Source organism: Zonotrichia albicollis, chromosome Z (genome assembly GCF_047830755.1).
Source record: "Zonotrichia albicollis isolate bZonAlb1 chromosome Z, bZonAlb1.hap1, whole genome shotgun sequence".
NCBI lineage: Eukaryota > Metazoa > Chordata > Aves > Passeriformes > Passerellidae > Zonotrichia > Zonotrichia albicollis.
Window position 1 is genome coordinate 52546372 of NC_133860.1, and position 18589 is coordinate 52564960.

Genomic DNA, 18589 nt, shown 5'->3' on the forward strand with positions numbered 1-18589 from the left:
TGGGAATCTGAGAAAAGGCGACACTGTGGCCCTGCTGATGGGTAATGGACCTGACTTCATCCACGTGTGGTTCGGGCTAGCCAAGCTGGGCTTCGTCGTGGCCTTTCTCAACGTCAATATCCGCTCACGATCTCTCCTGCACTGCATTAATACATGCGCAGCAAAAGCTCTGGTCATAGGAGAAGGTAAGTTTTGTGAGGTGTTTCACTTACTGCTCACTTTCTGCTGTTTCCTGCTTTTATCAAACATAGGAAATCAGAGCCCTTCAGAGCTGCAAGCTCTTTATATATACACACACTTAAAAGAGGGGAAGAAAAGGAGGGGAAAAATTAAGGAAAGAGAGAGACTGTGTTGTCTAAAAAGGAGAGAAAAGAGACAATGTCTACATTTCAAGAATATAAATCCCATGCAATTAATTAGTAGAATTAAAAGCTTAAATCTGAAATTCTCCAAGGACAAGGCATCAGCAGCAATAATCATGCATCAGCAAGAAAACAGCCTTGGAAGATACTTTAGCATAATTTCATTTCCATTTTTATTTATTCATTTATGTGGCTTATATAAAACTTCACTTACTACAGGAAGACACAGATTCCCTTTGTAGTTGTGATTTCCTTCAGGTCAAAATACCTGCATAAAAATTTATGTTACTTTATAACTACTTTAAGTAGCAATCCCAAGGTAGCATTGCTTGAAGCAAAGATTACAGTGCAAGGAGCTGCAATTTCATCTCTGTTTATGGCACATTATGCAATACTAGGCAATTTATGCATATTCTACTCCTGTTTTTTCATCTTTTATACAGGTTGGCAGTAGTACCATAATTCCATATGAATCTGTGAGGGTTTGCTATTTGGTATATGCACCAAATTTTGGAACAAATGTGATTAAATTAAATCTTATATACTAGCACCATCAACTAAGTTAATGGTGTTTTATCAATTAAAATTAAAGCCACATGAGAAATATAGGGAAATTGAACATCATGATGATTTTTTCACTGTCCAGTATGCAGGTTAGCCCTCCTATGCCTGTGGTAGGTTTATACAGTGGTATGATATATCATTTCAATGCCAGTAATCAGGTCTGCAGTTGTATTTATTTTAAAAATTACCATGTGTTTTTTGTTTGTTTTAACTTGGCAGATTTTTTAGGATCAATAGAGAAAGAATTTGTTTTGAATGTCTTGGAAAATAATGTTGCTGTCTGGCTGATGAGCGCCAGCTCTCCTTTCCAGCATGTTCACACCCTACCAGACAAACTAGACAAGGTGCCTGATCATCCTGTTCCGTCTCATCTTGGAGCTGTCACTGACACAGCAAACACAGCTCTGCATATCTTCACATCGGGAAGTACAGGTGAGGATGTGTGCTAACAAAGTACAGCTGCACCTCTGAAAATTAAGGCAGTATAAATTAAGCAAAAAGACACAAAACCACAGAACTTGAATTTCCAAATCAAGACAGGGAGGATTGATTTATTTAGAAGCACAGTACACTTTAAAGTGTTTTTGAAATTACACAGGAGTGTAATTTCAGTTACTGAACTTCTACATAAATACTCCATGGCTGAAATTAATTTCTTGAATATAAAGCAAACAAAGTCAGTCTCTAAGAGTTGCTCAGAAAGGAAGAACAGTGGAACCTCTGCTTCTGATTTTGAAATAGGAGTTAATTTTAGAGCGGAAGAATGGGGAAATCCATCCACTAGTCAATCCAAACAACTTCATAGAAGTTAATTGTATTGCAAGTAGAAGCTGAGTGACACAGTGGCTCTCCAGAGGTTTTCCAATTCTCACTTTCTGGCAAGGGAAACCTGTATGTGTATTTGACCTGCACATGCCTGTGAAGGGCGTGGACTTTGTCCCACAAATGGAACAGACATGGCAGGGGGGTTGGGAATATATTTTACATTGTCCCTTTCAACCCTAACTACTCTATAATTCTATGTTTAAATAGAATTACAGGCAGAAAGAGTGAAGGAGCTGAGAGGCTAAGGATATATACTCATAAAACAGCAAAGCATAGGACAAAGACTCAGAAGAAGAGAATTCTCCCTGTACATTCCCAGCATAATTCTACTTCAGCAAAATTATTAATGCATGCAGTACATTTGTAGTTATTTGCTCTTTCCCTTTGACAGGTTTCCCAAAAGCTGCTATCATCACTCACCGCAGGACTCTGGCTGCCTCCTTGGCATTGACTCAGTGTGGTGCAGTTTCTCAGGATATTATATATGTCACTCTTCCCTTGTACCACATCAGTGCTTCTCTTCTTGGCATCAGTGGATGCATTCAGTTAGGTAATATTAACCTTCTAGTGGAGTTCCATTAACTTGACAAGGCTATAACACGTTAATATTAGGTGAATAACTGCTTGGGAACTCAAATATTGCGTTTACCAAAAATCTTTTGTAATTTTATCCTTTTCATCACCTCCCCCATTTGTGGACAATATCTAAGGTATATGCATAGTTTTTGAAGCTTAGAACAGACACTAATAATTGTATAAATCCAGCATAAAATGACTTGAGGTCTGTGTATGGTTAGCATCACTGCATATTTTCTGTAGGTTTAACCTGAAATCATCCTCCTACCCTATGCCAAAATTCTGTAAAGGCATTCACACAGGCATCTGTGGTTGATTTTTAGTGTCAGAAGATACAAATGCATTGTGGAAGCCCAACCTTCTGAATACGATTGACTAAATGTGTTGTGGAGCTTTTTCAGTCTCTTATTTGAGTAAGACCTACAGAGTTAGATTCAACATCTTAAAGTGAAAAATGTGAAAAAGGACAAAATCTCCCCTTCTAAATTTGATAATGGGAGTTATTTGTAGAGAGCTATCAACCAGACATTTGCCAGGTACATCCTCCTTTTCTATCATTAGAGTATTGCCCAGATGCTGGGTTTTGGCACTCTAAGTATATAACTGGAGTGCTTTAAAAGACATTTCACTGCTTTGTTTATTCAGGAACAAGGCAGGCGGGCATGCTGGCTCACAGTAACTGCTAGCAAGACTGCTTCTGCCTAACAGAAACACAAAGGGGATGGGAAAATGAGTGTATGAAGAGGTTTGAGGCTATGAATTTTCTTGGGACAGAAAATGTAGGGTAATGTCTTTCTTAGGTGTTTAGATAGAGATCTGGGAGTCTGGGATTTGAATGACAAAGCTTTGAGGAGGGTGAGGCTGAAGAGCTCTGAAAGGTTTCAAGATCAGGGACGAACAGGCAAGATGGGAAAAGTGGAATAGAAGGTATTCAAAATTTGGAAGGCCCTGGGAAACATCACACAGGACAAACACGACTTGGGCAAAAAGAAAATTTTGAAAAGATAGAAATTTGTAAATTTTTGACTGACAACACTTAGGAAGGGATAGGGTGGCAGATATGAGAGGGTAGAATGAAGTGGCTTTTGAAATTGAAAGCTCTAAAAGAACATCAGGGTCACAGAAAAGAAAATAGTTTTGATTCTCAGTTGTCAAGGAACAGAAAAAGGGGAATGAAAGGGAAACAACAAAGACAGCCTGTTTCCTTTTCACCACTTGTCACACAAATAGAGAAGCTACAATTTTCCCCATTCCAAGATCTTTTTTTGTAGTTAAACTAGCTCATGATCATGACAGAAACCAAATGTTTAGGCTATTCCTAACAATGAATGATCATTAAAAGTTTTGCTTCTGTTGCTTCTGTTACTCTAAGGTTTTAGTTACTACTCAGAAAAAGAAACAAGGCTTAGTTGTGCAAGTTTCATTTAACAGATGGATCGTGTTGGAAACAGCTTACAATTTATTCAATTAGCTGAATTTATCATTAACTGAATTAAGAGAATGACAAGTTTTTTCTTTCTTTCTTTTTTTTTTTTTTTTTTTTTTTTTTTGTTACAATAGTGGTAGAAGACAAGGGGTTTATTTTAAAGGTTATTTTGAAATTTCTTACCTGTTTTCATCACATAGGAGCGACCTGTGTTTTGAAGAGGAAATTTTCTGCGAGAGAGTTTTGGAATGACTGTAGGAAATACAATGTTACCATGTTTTTATATATAGGAGAACTCTGCCGCTATCTCTGCAATCAGCCCTGTGTAAGTTCCATTGGCAAATGCAGCTTTAAGATACAGCAAATCTGAAAGTTAGATAGATTCACTAATTTCTGAACAGTACAGTATTTTCAATGTTTGATAGCTTTTCACAGCGTTCCTTGTGTCTTGCGTTCATTGCTGTTACCAATAGCAATCAAGTTCACAACAGCAAGTGCAGTGGTGACAAAGGAGCGAGCCTGGCAGGACAGGACACACACCCTGACACTCACAGAAGTGCCTCTGCAAAGCCAGGCTTGTTGGCTTTTTATCTGAGTGACCAGCAGGTCACAACAGGTCAGTCAGGAAAAGGTGTAAGCTGAGAAAGCTTCAGCATTCACAATGACCAAAAAGAGTTCATACCAGATTGAATGATTTAACAATTTCAGTGCTCTCTTCCAAAGTAATTGTTTATCAAGAGTGACCTAGTATATTCAGTATTTAATGAATGATAGTTAATTTTTAACTTTGAAACTAATGAACGAGTTTTTATTAGTTTAAGTCTTTTTCTTAGAGGTCTTCCAAAGGCACACTCTCTTACATGCCTGTATATCTGATGATGGATATATCTCTATGAAGCCAAAGTACAAACAGTATGGTGCAACCCCCCTGAGATAACAGTCCTAAAGATCATGACCAGGTTTGGAACAAAGTAAAATGTCCCCAAACAGTGACAAGTCTGAAAATGCTTACTAAGTAGCAACTCTCATTTCAATGATAGCTTGGTTAATTTTTGGGAAAGCTTGGTTAACTTTTTAAATTTTATGCTTGGTAGTTAGGATATTACTGAAGGGAGGTGACAAGAAGTATTCCTACATACCTCAGAAAACCTCATGCTCAAGCACAAAGTTCAAATGATCTCCAATGGGATTGGTCAGAGATTAATGCAAGCACTAGGAACAAGAAAATATCTGAAAGAATTCTCCAGCTGGTTTGAACAGAATCTTATTATTGGGTGGTCTGGATGTAGGAGAGGGATCAAAGACAAAAGTACTAAAGGGTACAAGAAGGATAGCTGTTGGCCAGAGCTCAAGCCTATACAAACAAGCCTGAAACATAACTCAAGCCTGGCCAACAGCAACTACTGTATCAGTAGTCCATGGATCAGGAAACCACAAAGGAATAATTAGCTAGGCCAGACCAGTTGTGTAAAGGTTTCTCCTGCAGGAAAGAGCAATGAGAACTATATTTTCATGACTCAATAACAAAAATTGAACAGAGAAGATATAGATACTTAACTGGCAACTGGTAAGAGGGAAAACTAGAGATGGCCTGGATGAGTTGAGGGAGGTGAGGTTGCTAACAGGAGTGGATCAGGTACATCAGGAGCTCTGTCAACATCACGTGTCTTACTAGATTATGGCCACATATAACATATAACCAGATATTATATGCATATATAACATCTAACCTCTACTGTATCACACAGGTTCAACTGTAATGAAAGAAACCCATGCAGGGTAATAGGTCTGGTATGGTTCAGGACTAGGACTGAACATGCAGGACTTGTTGGAGTATGCTCTACATCATGCACAGGGTGTCTGCCCTTCCCTCCTTTCACTGAGCATGCCCAGGTCTCACAAACTGAGAAATAGCATGGATTTGGAAACTAGGAGGCACTTGGGGATTTCTCCATGTGGACAGAAACTCTGTGACTGAGTATGTCAAAGAATGTTTTTAAAGAGAACCATGTAACTTTTAAGTAAAGGCATTTAAAATTCAAGGTAGTTCAGGGAAATGTTGCAGATCACACCTGTTGAACTGGGCGTGAACCAAGATAAGAATGTAAGAATAACAGTTTCTCCTGTTGCTTGTAATCTGTTAAACTCTTGAGTTTTACTTCAAGGCTTACAGTATCACAAAATACATTGGGGAAAAAATCAAAACCCGTCATTTCATCCTGAAGACAAAGTGTTGAAGAAGGGACAACATTATGCAAGAAGGAAGTCTCCCAGTCAGCCTCCCAGCTGGATTAAAATTCAGTTGGATTACATACATGTGACCAAAAACATTTATTCCTTTATTCCAGAGTTACCATTAAAATTGCAAAAGAAAACATGTCTGATTATGCAGAAGCAGGGAATATCAAACTCCAGTTTCACTGCTGTGTTTAACAGTGAGCTTGGGTCTTGGCATTACAGTTATCCTGTTGTGGCAAATAATTTATCTGCCATAAAATGCAGTTCTGGATCAAATGAAGTTGTCTGCTAATACATAGTTCACAAAACAATTTTACATGAATGTTTTTGAAAGTCAAAAGTTTGTGACTGCTAAAACATTTCAGTGCAATTACAAGGCAAAGTTCCATCTTTAAATCACCCTAACATTATTTAGAAATCAAACATAATTTTACACTTTTAAAGATTGAAATAACACTGCAACAAAACCAAACCAACCATTTATTTGATTTGAAGAAACCGATCCTGTTGACCTGAAATAAGTTTATTTTCTGCTGACATTTAGCCATAACAGTAACTTAATTACTCAATCCCAACTACACCTCAAAAAAGGGAGGGCTTCTGAGAGTCTTGACCACAGTCCTATGGACAGAGGGCTGAGCAGTCTGCTCCTATGCCAAAAGCACTTATGCAAGCAGACTTTTGAATAGTTTACCACAATAATTGCATCACTAATATGTAACTAATGACACATTAGCAACTACATTTTGACTGCAGATTTTATTATAATCTTTTGATGAATTTGGATTTAAGATTAAAAATGAACCTAATAATATGAGTTATTACAGCTTTGAGTTATTCTGCTGCTTTGTCAGGTTCCATAAGGAATATGGCAGATGTGAAAAATTTTCCACCAAGTATCATTACAAAAAGAATCAACTTTTGTGTATCACAAGTGTTTTCTAAGGCACGATTTTGTTGATACAGGAAAACTTCGCTTTTTGGTGGGAAAGGAACTTCCATTCTATGGAAAATGGCACTTCCTTAAAATCCATTTATTTGCAGCTAAAATCTTTTAAACTTTTTAATATACATCCTCCTTATAGAGTTCATAAGTAAAAATTCAAAGAATTACTGAAATAAAGTTTTCACCCTGCAAAAGCCCCTCAACCTCAGATCAAGATTGCTTATGCTTTTCTGTTTTATTTTTAAAAAATCAACAACAACAGCAAAAAACCCCATTCTGTGAAGTATTTTAGTCAAGGTGGCAGTTCGCAAATGAAAATTGTTCTGTTAGAAAGTATTAGGTCAATTTTAGGTATTTAGATGCACTTTTCCCAGCTACAGGATGTTTCTTTTTGTCTGTTCACAGAAAGAAGAGGACAGAGTTCATGAGGTGCGCATTGCCCTTGGAAATGGGATTAGACCTTCTGTATGGAAAGAGTTTCTGATGAGGTTTGGCCCAGTTAAAATATTTGAATTCTATGGGTCCACAGAAGGAAGTCTTAGTTTCCTGAACTATACTAATAAAATAGGAGCTGTGGGCCGTGCTGGCATCTTCTCAAAGGTAAGGATTATCAAATCAACCAACCAACCAACCAACCAACCAATTAACCATACAATAACTTTAAAAAAATTTAAAAGGCATGGGAAAGGCATAAATCATAAAGAACAGGAAGGAAGAAAATGCTTCCTTCTTTCCAGATACAATAATAATAATAATTGGTTCATGAAAACAGAAGCCTTATTCTTAGCCACTTCCTTGACTCTATTCTCTGTACATGTATTTTGAAGCCACAGTAAATACACACAATGAGTACATAGAAGCTCATGTACCCAACTTTTTCCCTAAAAGATATTTTAAAAACCCCAAACTGTCTGTATAGAAGCGACTACCCAAAGGACTGGTATGACAATTCTGGTAATGACAATTCTTATTAATTGTTTACTAATCATCCTGAAAATCCACATATAATAAATGATGAGGCCAGAAATTAGTTTTGATTTGACTTTTCGTATAAATCAGGAGATAGATATTCCAAAGCAAACTTATACAAATTTGTTCTTTGGCTGCATCTTCACTCATTAAAACTAGCATCACATTTTCTCTGAAATAAGATTACAATATAAAAAAAAATCAAAATTCTTAGCAAATAGAGGAGAAAAATACTAATTTCAAAATATCTAAGCTATACCTTTACAAATACAACCACTGTTTAAATTCTCAGTGTTTCTACCATAAAAACACCCTGACAGTCTCAAATGCTTTTCCAATTTGTACAGTTTCTGTGACTCATGAACATTATACAACAATGAAATGGTATTCAAACAATACTAAAGATTCAGATCAGTTAAGATCAAGACCAGATTAATGACTTCCCAATGATTCTGCTTTATATCTGAGATGCCAAAAATGCCCTGGCATGATGATGATAACAACTCTGCAAGATTTTGAATCTTCTAGCAATCTTAACCACGTGGATGGAGGATTGAGGCAGGAAAGACTAATCAGGTCATTAAGTTGAAAGTTTCCATTTGCATCTGTCTGGTGTAATTTTTGAGATGTCTGTAAATTTATTTTGGAATTTTTTTTTTGTCAGATAATCATCTTGATTTGCATTTAGGCAATATTAGAAATGGATGGCAGTTTTAAAGCAAAACTGACAATTTGATCAAATGCACTTTATCCTTCGTATAAATTATTTGAATCTGACCCTACTCTTAGACAAGGGCTTCTTTTTATCAGTAAAGGAGATGAACACTCACCTTTATATGTATACTTAGTGTTGCTTATCATGATATGAACACTTTCTGACAATTGCCTCTTAGAATACAGTCAGTTTATTTCAGGCTATCTCAAGTCTCCAATATTCAATAGGGACTATTCATTAATTCAAAGCAATTCTTATCCAATCTAGAAAATTAGTAAGAAAATGTAGTTTTAAGTATGCATGTGTGCTTTTTTTCTTTTTTTTTTAGTTTCTACATTCTTTTGAGTTGTTGAAATATGATGTCTGGAAACAAGAACTTATAAAAGATGAAAATGGAAGGTGTAAGAAAGCACCCATAGGTAAGGAAAAATATTAGTTATCTGTTAACTAATAGATAACTCAATTTAGAGGATGAAATTTCTGTAAGCAACAGATTTTTGACATACACCTAGAACTTGAAAATAGAAAAAATAGGAAAATAGATCCAAACAGAGATCTGTTGCTAATATATGCAATAATATATACAATATTATACAAATATTTATAAAATAACCCAAAATAAAAAATTACAATCATATAAGAACATTAGTAATATTTGGGGCCCATAATATTTTTATTCTCACTTGAGAAGAACTTGTTCCTGTTCCTGGAAAAATCAGATTTTTTAGTGCTTCTTTTTTTTTTAAATAAAAAACAAAAGATACAGCAATTCCCAGCTATGTTGTGCTCTGAGGCCAGATGTTTAAAGATGCTTTCTAAGTTTCAGATTTAAAATTCTGATGACGAACAGAAAAATTTCAAATTGTGGATCATATTTTTACGATTAGTGACAAAACCAGATTTATCATTTTAGTACCTAGAGTTGCACAGACTTCCCCAAATCCTACTTAAAAATACAACCACTATTTAAACTCTCTGTGTTTCTACCATAAAAAATGGAATACTCCACCTTAAAGAGCTGAAGCTCCCAGACTGAAAATAAGGTAGCCTCCTAGCTGAGAATATCCTTGAGAAAATCCCCAAAACTGAGTCTTACCAAAGACAGCACTGCATTTATCAAAGCCACATCAAATATTCATGTGCCTGTGTACACATGCACGAATCCATCTGTGTCAAAGTTATCAGCTGTGGGGAAAAGGTCTTTAACATCATTGGTTTTAGTATGTAGATTTAATTATCATAGAGATAAAAATCCTGAAGGTAGAAGAGGGGCTTGTACAGAAGACCTGAATGATAGCAGGTTATGATAATGTCAGATCTCAATGACACACAGTAGTACTGGTCATCAAATCAACAATTATTATTGCTTATATTTGATAATATAACATTTATAATATAATATCATATCATATTTTATTCTATGGTAGTAGTACTGGAAAAAAAAAGTAGCCATCTTCTATTTTTTCTGATAAAATATTATTTGCTGACAATATCCAAATAAAGAAAAAGATTTTCTTTTTCTTGAAAAGATCTTTCTTCCTCACTACAGTCATATTAGAAAGTGCACAAAAATTATTGCATTCTCAGTGAAATTGATAAAATTCCAGGTTTCATGACACAACTAGAAAAATTTTGCAAATTACACATGTTTTTTAGGCAACTCTGAAGCTGTCACTGAATGCAATGTGAGATAGTAATGACAGTAAATTCACAAAATGGACTGGAGAATCCTTCTGTAAAAGTGACTTGGGGTTAGAGCAACTCCGTTTTGTTTGGTTGTTCTTTTGTTATAAATTATGCATTGCATTTGCAGCAATGCCAGCTCCTCTTCTGAAAGGTAGTATGAGCTTTCATTCCATTTTTCATATGGAGTGTTCAAAAAAATGAAGAGGATTAAATTTAGGATGCAGAAATACAGCTATGAAGAAAATTATTTGTTGGAAAACGTCTCCTTACATCTTCGGAAGGAGTAAAATAAAAGTTTTTTGAAGACAGAACTATCTTTAAATCTCAGGAGCACATTGAGAACAAAGCCAGTAGTTATCACAGATAAAGAATAATAAAAGAAACATGTTTAAAGCGCATTCTGAATTAATTCCAGTGCAGGCAATGGAAGTTTTGTCCTTGTTATAAATAGGACTTAGGCAGCAACAAGGAGTGATGCCCAGTAGGGATTTGCTTCAGACCCCAGAGACCCCCTGATGATCAGGGGCACACATTGTGGATTACAACTTGTTTTGTCACACCAGCACACCAGTGCTAAGGCAGTAGCATCTCTATCCTCTGGAAAACCTCAAAGCCCTCAAAAATCTTAGATACTATATATTTTGCCTCTACACATGTTGTTTGACTACCATCACCCTTTTCTAACGACATAAAGATAAAGGATACACAAAGATAAATCATCTTTTCAATGGGTAAATGCTTTCACCAGGTAAGTGATGTACAACACACTCCAAAGATCTCTTCCCTGTGGTCCAAATTTTTGGAAGAGAAGGAAGCAAAATTATGTTCCCTTTTCCACTCCCCCATTTCTTCTGTTCAGGGAAGAACTAAGGTAATGTAACAATAAGACACATAAAACCGACGTGGCTTTCCAAAGGATTTTTAATATGATAATTTATGCTCTTAATAGCTCACTCTATATATGTTCATATATATGTCTCTCTCTCTCGATATATATATATATATATATATATAGATGTCTATATATGTTTCCCCTTTTCATGGCCTGCAGGTAAACCTGGTCTTCTGGTTTTTCAAGTTACTGAGGATAGCCCATTTTCTGGATATGTTGGAAATAAAGAAGCCTCAGAGAAGAAACTCCTGCGTAATGTGTTTGTGGAAGGAGATGTGTATCTCGACACAGGGGACCTCCTAGTGATGGATGAGGATGGGTTCCTCTACTTCACTGACCGGGTGGGAGACACTTTCAGGTACAGCACAAAGTTAAGAGTAAATCCATGGAAGAAATCACACATATACATGCCTGGATGACACAGGTCAGACTCAAACATGATGAATGTCAACTTTGTTTAAACAAAATCGCTAAGGATAGGAATCAAGTCCACTAAAGTGCACTCCAACATATTGGAATTTTTCAAATTTGGCACTTCTTGTATCACTGGGTATTCAAATATGATGGCACTAAACCAGGAAATGATTCTTCAGTTAAGAATGTAGCCCATGTTAAAAGCAGTCCTCTGTCATGTATAGAATAAAACATGTATTAGCTAATATCTATATTAATATAAGAAATATTTTCAACAGGTGGAAAGGAGAAAATGTTGCTACTTTAGAAGTTGCAGACGTCATTGGTATGATGGATTTTGTCCAAGAAGTTAACGTTTATGGTGTAAGCGTAAAAAGTAAGACATTTCCTATAGTTTGAGAACATAAAATGAAGAGAGTAATTTCTTACTGTAACTTTTATGTTCTTGCAACTGCATGCACAAGTACACGTAAGGATATAAGACGTTTCAGCGTGGCAATTCAGGCTTTTCTACAGTTTTTGAAATTTCAGTTACAGTAAAATGCTGCATTTAATAAACATGACATGCTGAAATTTTGTAATGAATGGAAGAAAAATTTGGATAAATTAAAAATTTTAACAGAAGTGAGAAATACGAAGCTAGACATATAAAGTTATGAACTACGCAAGACTTCTCTTAGGCTACAGGCTTTCATCTGAAAAATGGTAAGATACAGTATATTAAAAGATAACGTCTGAAACCACTATCTTATGAGTACTGTCGAAGAACACATAATTTTTTTTTGTAATTGGAATGTTCTCAATCATATATGATGCTTCATAAAAATATAAAATATCATGCTGAAAAGCTGTAGGAAACCAAATTACAAAATTTAAAAAATTCTCAGAAGATGAAGCCATTGAAGAAACAGGTTGAGGAAGACAGACATTTTGTGGTGCTGAGTAACTGTTCATTATTTCCTTTGGAGGCAAATAAAGTCTAGTATTAAAAGAAACTAGTCACATGAAGAAGAAGCTGTCAAGAGATAGCACTCAGAGATGGGAAACACAATGGGTTCAAGGAAAGAGGATACATAAAAATAAAATTAAAAGGCCATCATCTGAATGGTTGATCAGCAGGTGGCAGTCATGCAGTGCATGCAAATAAAACTGTGGTCTAATATTCAAAGCATCTCTCATTATCATCTGCAGTTGGAGCTGATGGGGCTCCTCGAAAGGGTTATTGCTACCTCAGGCAGTAAATAGCACATAAAAAAATGCCTCAAGATTCACATCAGTTTTTGCTTGCAGTGTCAATAACATCTAGACAGCATGGTCTTTCATATTTCTGTATTGACTTGAGTCTCAAATATTGCCATAACAAACTTCACAGCATATCACCAGTTCAGTAACAGCAGATTCGTTTTCAGGAAAAGGAATACCCATATTTTTTCTTTCCAGTGCCTTCAGGCAGACCTCAAGGCTGCTTATTTTTTCTGAACAGATTTAACTGTGGCAGTTGATTTCTTCCAACTCAGATATTTTCTCCTCTTAATTTTTTTTTCTTGTGTTTCAATAAATAGAATGCAGGAACTATGTCTGGTACATAATTTTGAAAAGGGTTTTGTTTCAGTTTGCATGTCAAACATAATTTGATGCCTGTAATTTACTAGGAATCACTTACTTTTTTTGTCACAAATTTGTCTGTGGGACAGAGTACAAAGCACTCAGCACTGCCTTTACAGTGTACAATAGGCATTTAACTTCATATAGAACAAGTACAGTCTTATACATGTTTATATCTATTAGTCTTTGTGTGGGGGTATTTAGGTTCTCTTTTTAATTAATGCTCCCTCTGATTTAATTAGTCATTATATTACCAGCTTTCAGGTAGGAATAAAGCCTAGCAGGCAGTTCCAGCTACAGAGAATTCCCAATAAGAAGACATCAGTGACATTTTTTAATTGAATAATCTCACTGAAAGTAACTTTTAAAGTTCTCAAATACCATGTATAAATAAAATAAGTAAAGTAATAAAATATCATAAACCTAATTAATAAAATATCATATACTTTATACTCAGCGATGTCTGAGAAAACAAGATGCATATGTCACAAAATCCATTTACTTGTTCTAAATATTATTGAATATCCTCAAATGTTACAAAACATTCATATATGCTCTTACTTGTCATACTATTTTTCAATTTTTTTTAGATTATGAAGGAAGAACAGGGATGGCAGCTATCGTGCTTAAACGTTACCATGACTTTAATGGAGAAAGACTTTATAAGCATGTTGAGGCCTTCCTTCCAAGTTATGCCCAACCACGCTTTGTGAGAATCATGGTAAGACAATAAGGTGTCTGCCACTTGTATTTATCTTCTGTCTGACTTGAAAATTGGTCACTTCAACCATGGAATGCAGAATGCATTTTACAAACAGTTTAAATAATTGAAAACAAAAGGAAATAGTACCCTAAATTACTGTTCCTATGATTGTTATTATGATGAATTTTAGCAAATATATGATGAATTATGTTTCTGTTTTGTGTTATGGATCCATCCATACCTAAGAATCCTAGATGGGACTAGTAACTTTGCTGTTAGATTTTACTTCAAAGTTCTTTAACCAGTGTCTTCTTCTAGTCAACAGAAGACTAAGCAAACATATGTGTAGCCTTACTCATAAGAGTTCTTCTTATAACAGGGTGACATGATCCATTTCAAACCTTTTCCTGATGTGGCTGTCCTTGAAGTGATTATTATCCACTATTACTGACAAGGCACCAAAGAACTACTGGGTTATTTACAACAGATAATAAAACTTTTATGGAGATTTCCTAATGTGAGAATTAAAATGCATTCACATGTTTCAAAGAACAAAAGCAGAACTGGATACAATCCTTTTTTTAACATCCACCTTAAAATACAAGGATTGTACCCCTTGTGAGCACCCCACAGGCTGATCTGTCACCAAGCAGGAGAGCATGAACTGCAGAGGGTAGGAAAAGGCTCCACATTGCATCATCTCAAAGTTTGTAGCTCACTGTTTTCTGCTGCTAGGGCATGCTGAGAGGCAGTTTTACTTTTCCCTAAATACTGATAAATAGTCAAAAAGGTTTAAATTGAAGAATTTATAGATTGAGAAAGCCTTTTTTTTTTCCACTAACAGATTACTGTACTAAGTAAATGTACCTTCACATGCAGTAAGCATAGGTTATATTATCTGTGGGCCTTCAGGACATATCTGGTTTCTTCTGGCAAAAGCTTTTGGAACAGATCTGTCTTTAGAGTTCCACTAGATTGAGCAAACCTATACAGTGCTCTAAGGTTTATATGTGTGGAAACAACCTGTTTGCATTTATTTGTTCTCTGACTAAATCTTTTTTTAGGTATCTGCGGAGGAGCCAAAGTAAACAAAGTTTCTAGCAGTACTAATTAACTGATATTTACATGTGTGCAAATTTTTATTAAAGGAAATAACTTCAATTTAAAAAAATCAAAATGAGAAAACGTTGTTGCTTTATGAAATGTGTTAGGGGAGTATAGCAGCATACTTCAGTATATGCTGAACTCACAATTTTCTGTTTGGAAGAAAATTTATTCCCTTTTCTAGGTCCTGAGAAAGAGGTCACGCTAATCAACAGTGATAAATACTTGAAATTCTCATGCAATATTGGATTAAAACCAAAATCATTCTTGAAAAATTTTCAGTAGTCCTTATGTAGGCTTTTTCTAATATAACTTGCAATTATGGTTGACTGGTTTTGTGCAAATCAGACAGACTGATTTTCTGTTCTCAGTATCTTCCACTTGATTCTAAAAGAATAGCAGAGGCACAGGGACAAGGATGCAAGAAACCAGGGGACTCCAGGGCTCTGTTATGTTTTCCACCTGAGTTTTTTTAACTTCTTCCAACAAGAACTAAAAAGTGGATCTTTTCAGCATGGGAACTAAAACGAAATGTTCACTGTATTGAAAACACGTATAAGTAATAACAATGCTTGAGAACAGTCTGTTTTAAACTTTTCTCTACATGTAAACAACATTTGAAAGGTGAATTATTTATATACCACTTCTGCTCAAATACCCCAACCATTGTGTGCAGAACAACTTGTTCGTGAATTGGCATTTTAATAATTGCTGTATAGAAATTCCTTATGCAGGCAAATAAGACAAGAGGGCATTTAACATTGTCGGGTTTAATGTTTTAAATCAAGTTTAGCAGTAGGAAATCAGAAGAGAGCCAATACCACAAAATCAGTCAGCTCTTTGCAGAGTGAACCAATTGTTCCATACTCCACTGATTTTGTGGTGGACTGCCCTAAGGAAAGTTAAAAGAAAATTGCATATATTGAAACAGAAACTTGCTATCTTGTGTGTTGCTTTAGCAGGAAAATTAATAAGAAAAAGATATTAATTTAGATTTAGATTTAGACTTAGATTTCACTGCACTTGTGAATCTGATAATTGTTTAACTGAAGAAATTGTATAGTAAATTGTAAGTTCTATTTTATTCAGTAAGTACATCATAATTTCACTCATATAGACTGAAATGGAATATTGCACCTTATTTGAATTATTTCTTTCATAGGATGTTATGCAAACTACTGCAACTTTCAAGCATCAGAAAACACATCTGGCAAATGAAGGATTTAATCCAGAAATTATATCTGAACCCCTGTATTTCATGTATGAACCTGCACATTCTTATATTCCTTTGACAAGAGAGAAATACCAGAAGGTGGTTTCTGGTGAAATACGTCTATAACGCATAGAAATAAAATTACTCTATAATACAGAAAATTTCAGATATATTCCTGAAACCATTTCAGGAGGAGTCACGATGCAGTATTTGTTTTAAAAACACAAGGTATTCAAATCAATCTTATGGTATTAAAATTGGTCGCTTCCAAAGATACACATACAATATTTATGTGCATTGTGTAGGCTGCACTGCATCTGCTCATATAATTTCCTCACACATGGGCTTACATATGCAAATTTTTATTTCACATTTCTCACTGATTCAAATTATTTTTGTCTGAGCCACCATTATCTTAACCTAGCTGAATATTTTACACACATACATTTTATTCTGACTCTGCTTTTAAAATTAATAAATAATTAGATCAATAATGTCCTAGGCATAAATAAAGTGAGCCACCAGAAACATAAGCAAAATACTGCACAAGCACTGTATGTAGACCTGAGTTCAATGTTTGACAATTATACAATGTAATATTTAATTGTAGTATTTTTTGTGATGCTCTACTTCAGACTTTTATGGAAATAAACATTCAGTGATGAAATATATTTGTAGTATTTAGTGTACATTATTTTCCACAATTTACACCAGAACACAGATTATTTGCAAAAATTCACACTTGATGGTACATTATCTCTTTTTTAACTTACCAGTTGTCATATTCCTGAAGCTGAATTCTCATGAAAATGGGACAAAATTTACTATAGCTTCTAGGTTTTACTGGAAGTGAACATCTAGAAACTCTTAAAAGGAGCTAGAAAGTTTCAAAGGCAGAATCAAATCAGAGAATATAACATTAGCATACCTGCTGGATGTAGTTTCCTTGAGTATACCTATCTGGTTTCATTTAAAAATCAAACAAGTCTTTACTTACATGAGGGAAAACCTCCCTCCTGTACAATTCCCTGAACTCGTGTGACCTTTTGCCCGGATTAATAAAATATCTGTACAATAAAGCTAATGCTCATCCCAGTTAGAGCCTTACAGACTTGCATGATTTCCCCAAGCATAAGACTTATTTTTTTTCAGTTTTCAGTATGTGCTAGTACTACCATGCCAACTTCGCTGCCTCTGCCATAACGCAGTGATGCATGGCAACTGACCCAAACACCTTTGGTGCCTTGTAGAGCACAGGACACCAGCAGCCCCACACCACAGGAGCCCATCACCTAAAGTAAGGAACAATTTAACTAACAAAGGAACTCTGTTATGATCACAGAGGTCCAAACCCCTTGGTGACACCATGTGTCTCTCAAGATCCTCTGCCATTCCACATCACAGAAGCGTGTGTGACAGAAGCAGATGCGGCTTGAGGTATGGAAGGCAGTAGGTGTGGGCAGAACAGGACAGATGGCATCCAGCACACCAGACACACCTAGGGCACACCAACATCTCCTATGAGACACAGGAGCTTGGAGTGAGAGAAGCAGAATTGTAAATAAAAATATTTACTTTTAAGAATTGTCCATTTGTGGACTAGGAAGAGCACTGAACATAATACAGGTTTGAGGAAGGCCCGAGGAATTTCAACGGTTTGAATCCATTATGGGACTCTATAGCACCCCAAAAAATCTCCTTTCACTAAGACAGTAAACTTCTGATGTCCTACCCAGTTTCTGGGAATCCTATTATCAAGAAAGGAAGGGATTGGTCATTCATGACTGTTGAATATAGTAGTTTCTCCAACTACTTTTACTTTGGTCTTCTAACACATGAAACAATAGTGCTCACCTAGAACTCTTCTTACAAGCTGACACAATATTTCCAAAATGCCAATAATTTTCAAAACATGACAGAATATTGAGACAGCTGTGAATTGGCTATAAATAAAATACTTGTATTTTTCCTACTATCTAAAGGTATATATAACTATGCCTACATGTAACACTTAAACAGGTAGAACATTAAATTTTATGAAGATAAAATATAACTGCTATATAACTGCTGCTACCAATACACTTGATTAAGTTTGTAACATTTACAAAGCCCCAAAAGCCTCAGAAAAAAGTGTCATTTTCTCCCTTTATTTGTATTAAGAAGATGTCCTACAAACTACTGTCTTACTGCCACTTATTTTTGTTTTCTCCTTCACCCTTTTACTCTCTACACTTAATTACTTCCCAATACTCATTCTTCAGAAAAGGTTAAAATAGAGCACAAGACAATGATCACATTTACGAGGATCTAAGCAGGAGATGGTTGAGGAATGTGTCTCTTACACCACAAAA

At 35.5% G+C, this 18589-nt stretch overlaps 1 protein-coding gene across 1 annotated transcript; it reads left to right on the forward strand.

Moving 5' to 3' along the window:
- Nucleotides 1-1149: 1149 nt before the first annotated feature.
- Nucleotides 1150-16903, forward strand: LOC141727251 (long-chain fatty acid transport protein 6-like). The gene is made up of 9 exons (XM_074533608.1): nucleotides 1150-1358; nucleotides 2143-2301; nucleotides 3954-4078; nucleotides 7343-7537; nucleotides 8950-9040; nucleotides 11359-11557; nucleotides 11892-11989; nucleotides 13809-13939; nucleotides 16188-16903. The coding sequence occupies exons 1-9, from the start codon at nucleotides 1214-1216 to the stop codon at nucleotides 16362-16364; spliced, it is 1320 nt and encodes a 439-aa protein (XP_074389709.1). The 5' UTR covers nucleotides 1150-1213; the 3' UTR covers nucleotides 16365-16903.
- Nucleotides 16904-18589: the final 1686 nt, after the last annotated feature.

Bases quoted from the DNA above. Each gene is read 5' to 3' on its own strand.
- LOC141727251 (XM_074533608.1), top strand. From the start codon at position 1,214: ATGAGCGCCAGCTCTCCTTTCCAGCATGTTCACACCCTACCAGACAAA. The intron at 2,302-3,953 runs GTAATATTAACC...TTCATCACATAG, and splicing joins CAGTGGATGCATTCAGTTAG to GAGCGACCTGTGTTTTGAAG. The intron at 9,041-11,358 runs GTAAGGAAAAAT...CATGGCCTGCAG, and splicing joins GTGTAAGAAAGCACCCATAG to GTAAACCTGGTCTTCTGGTT.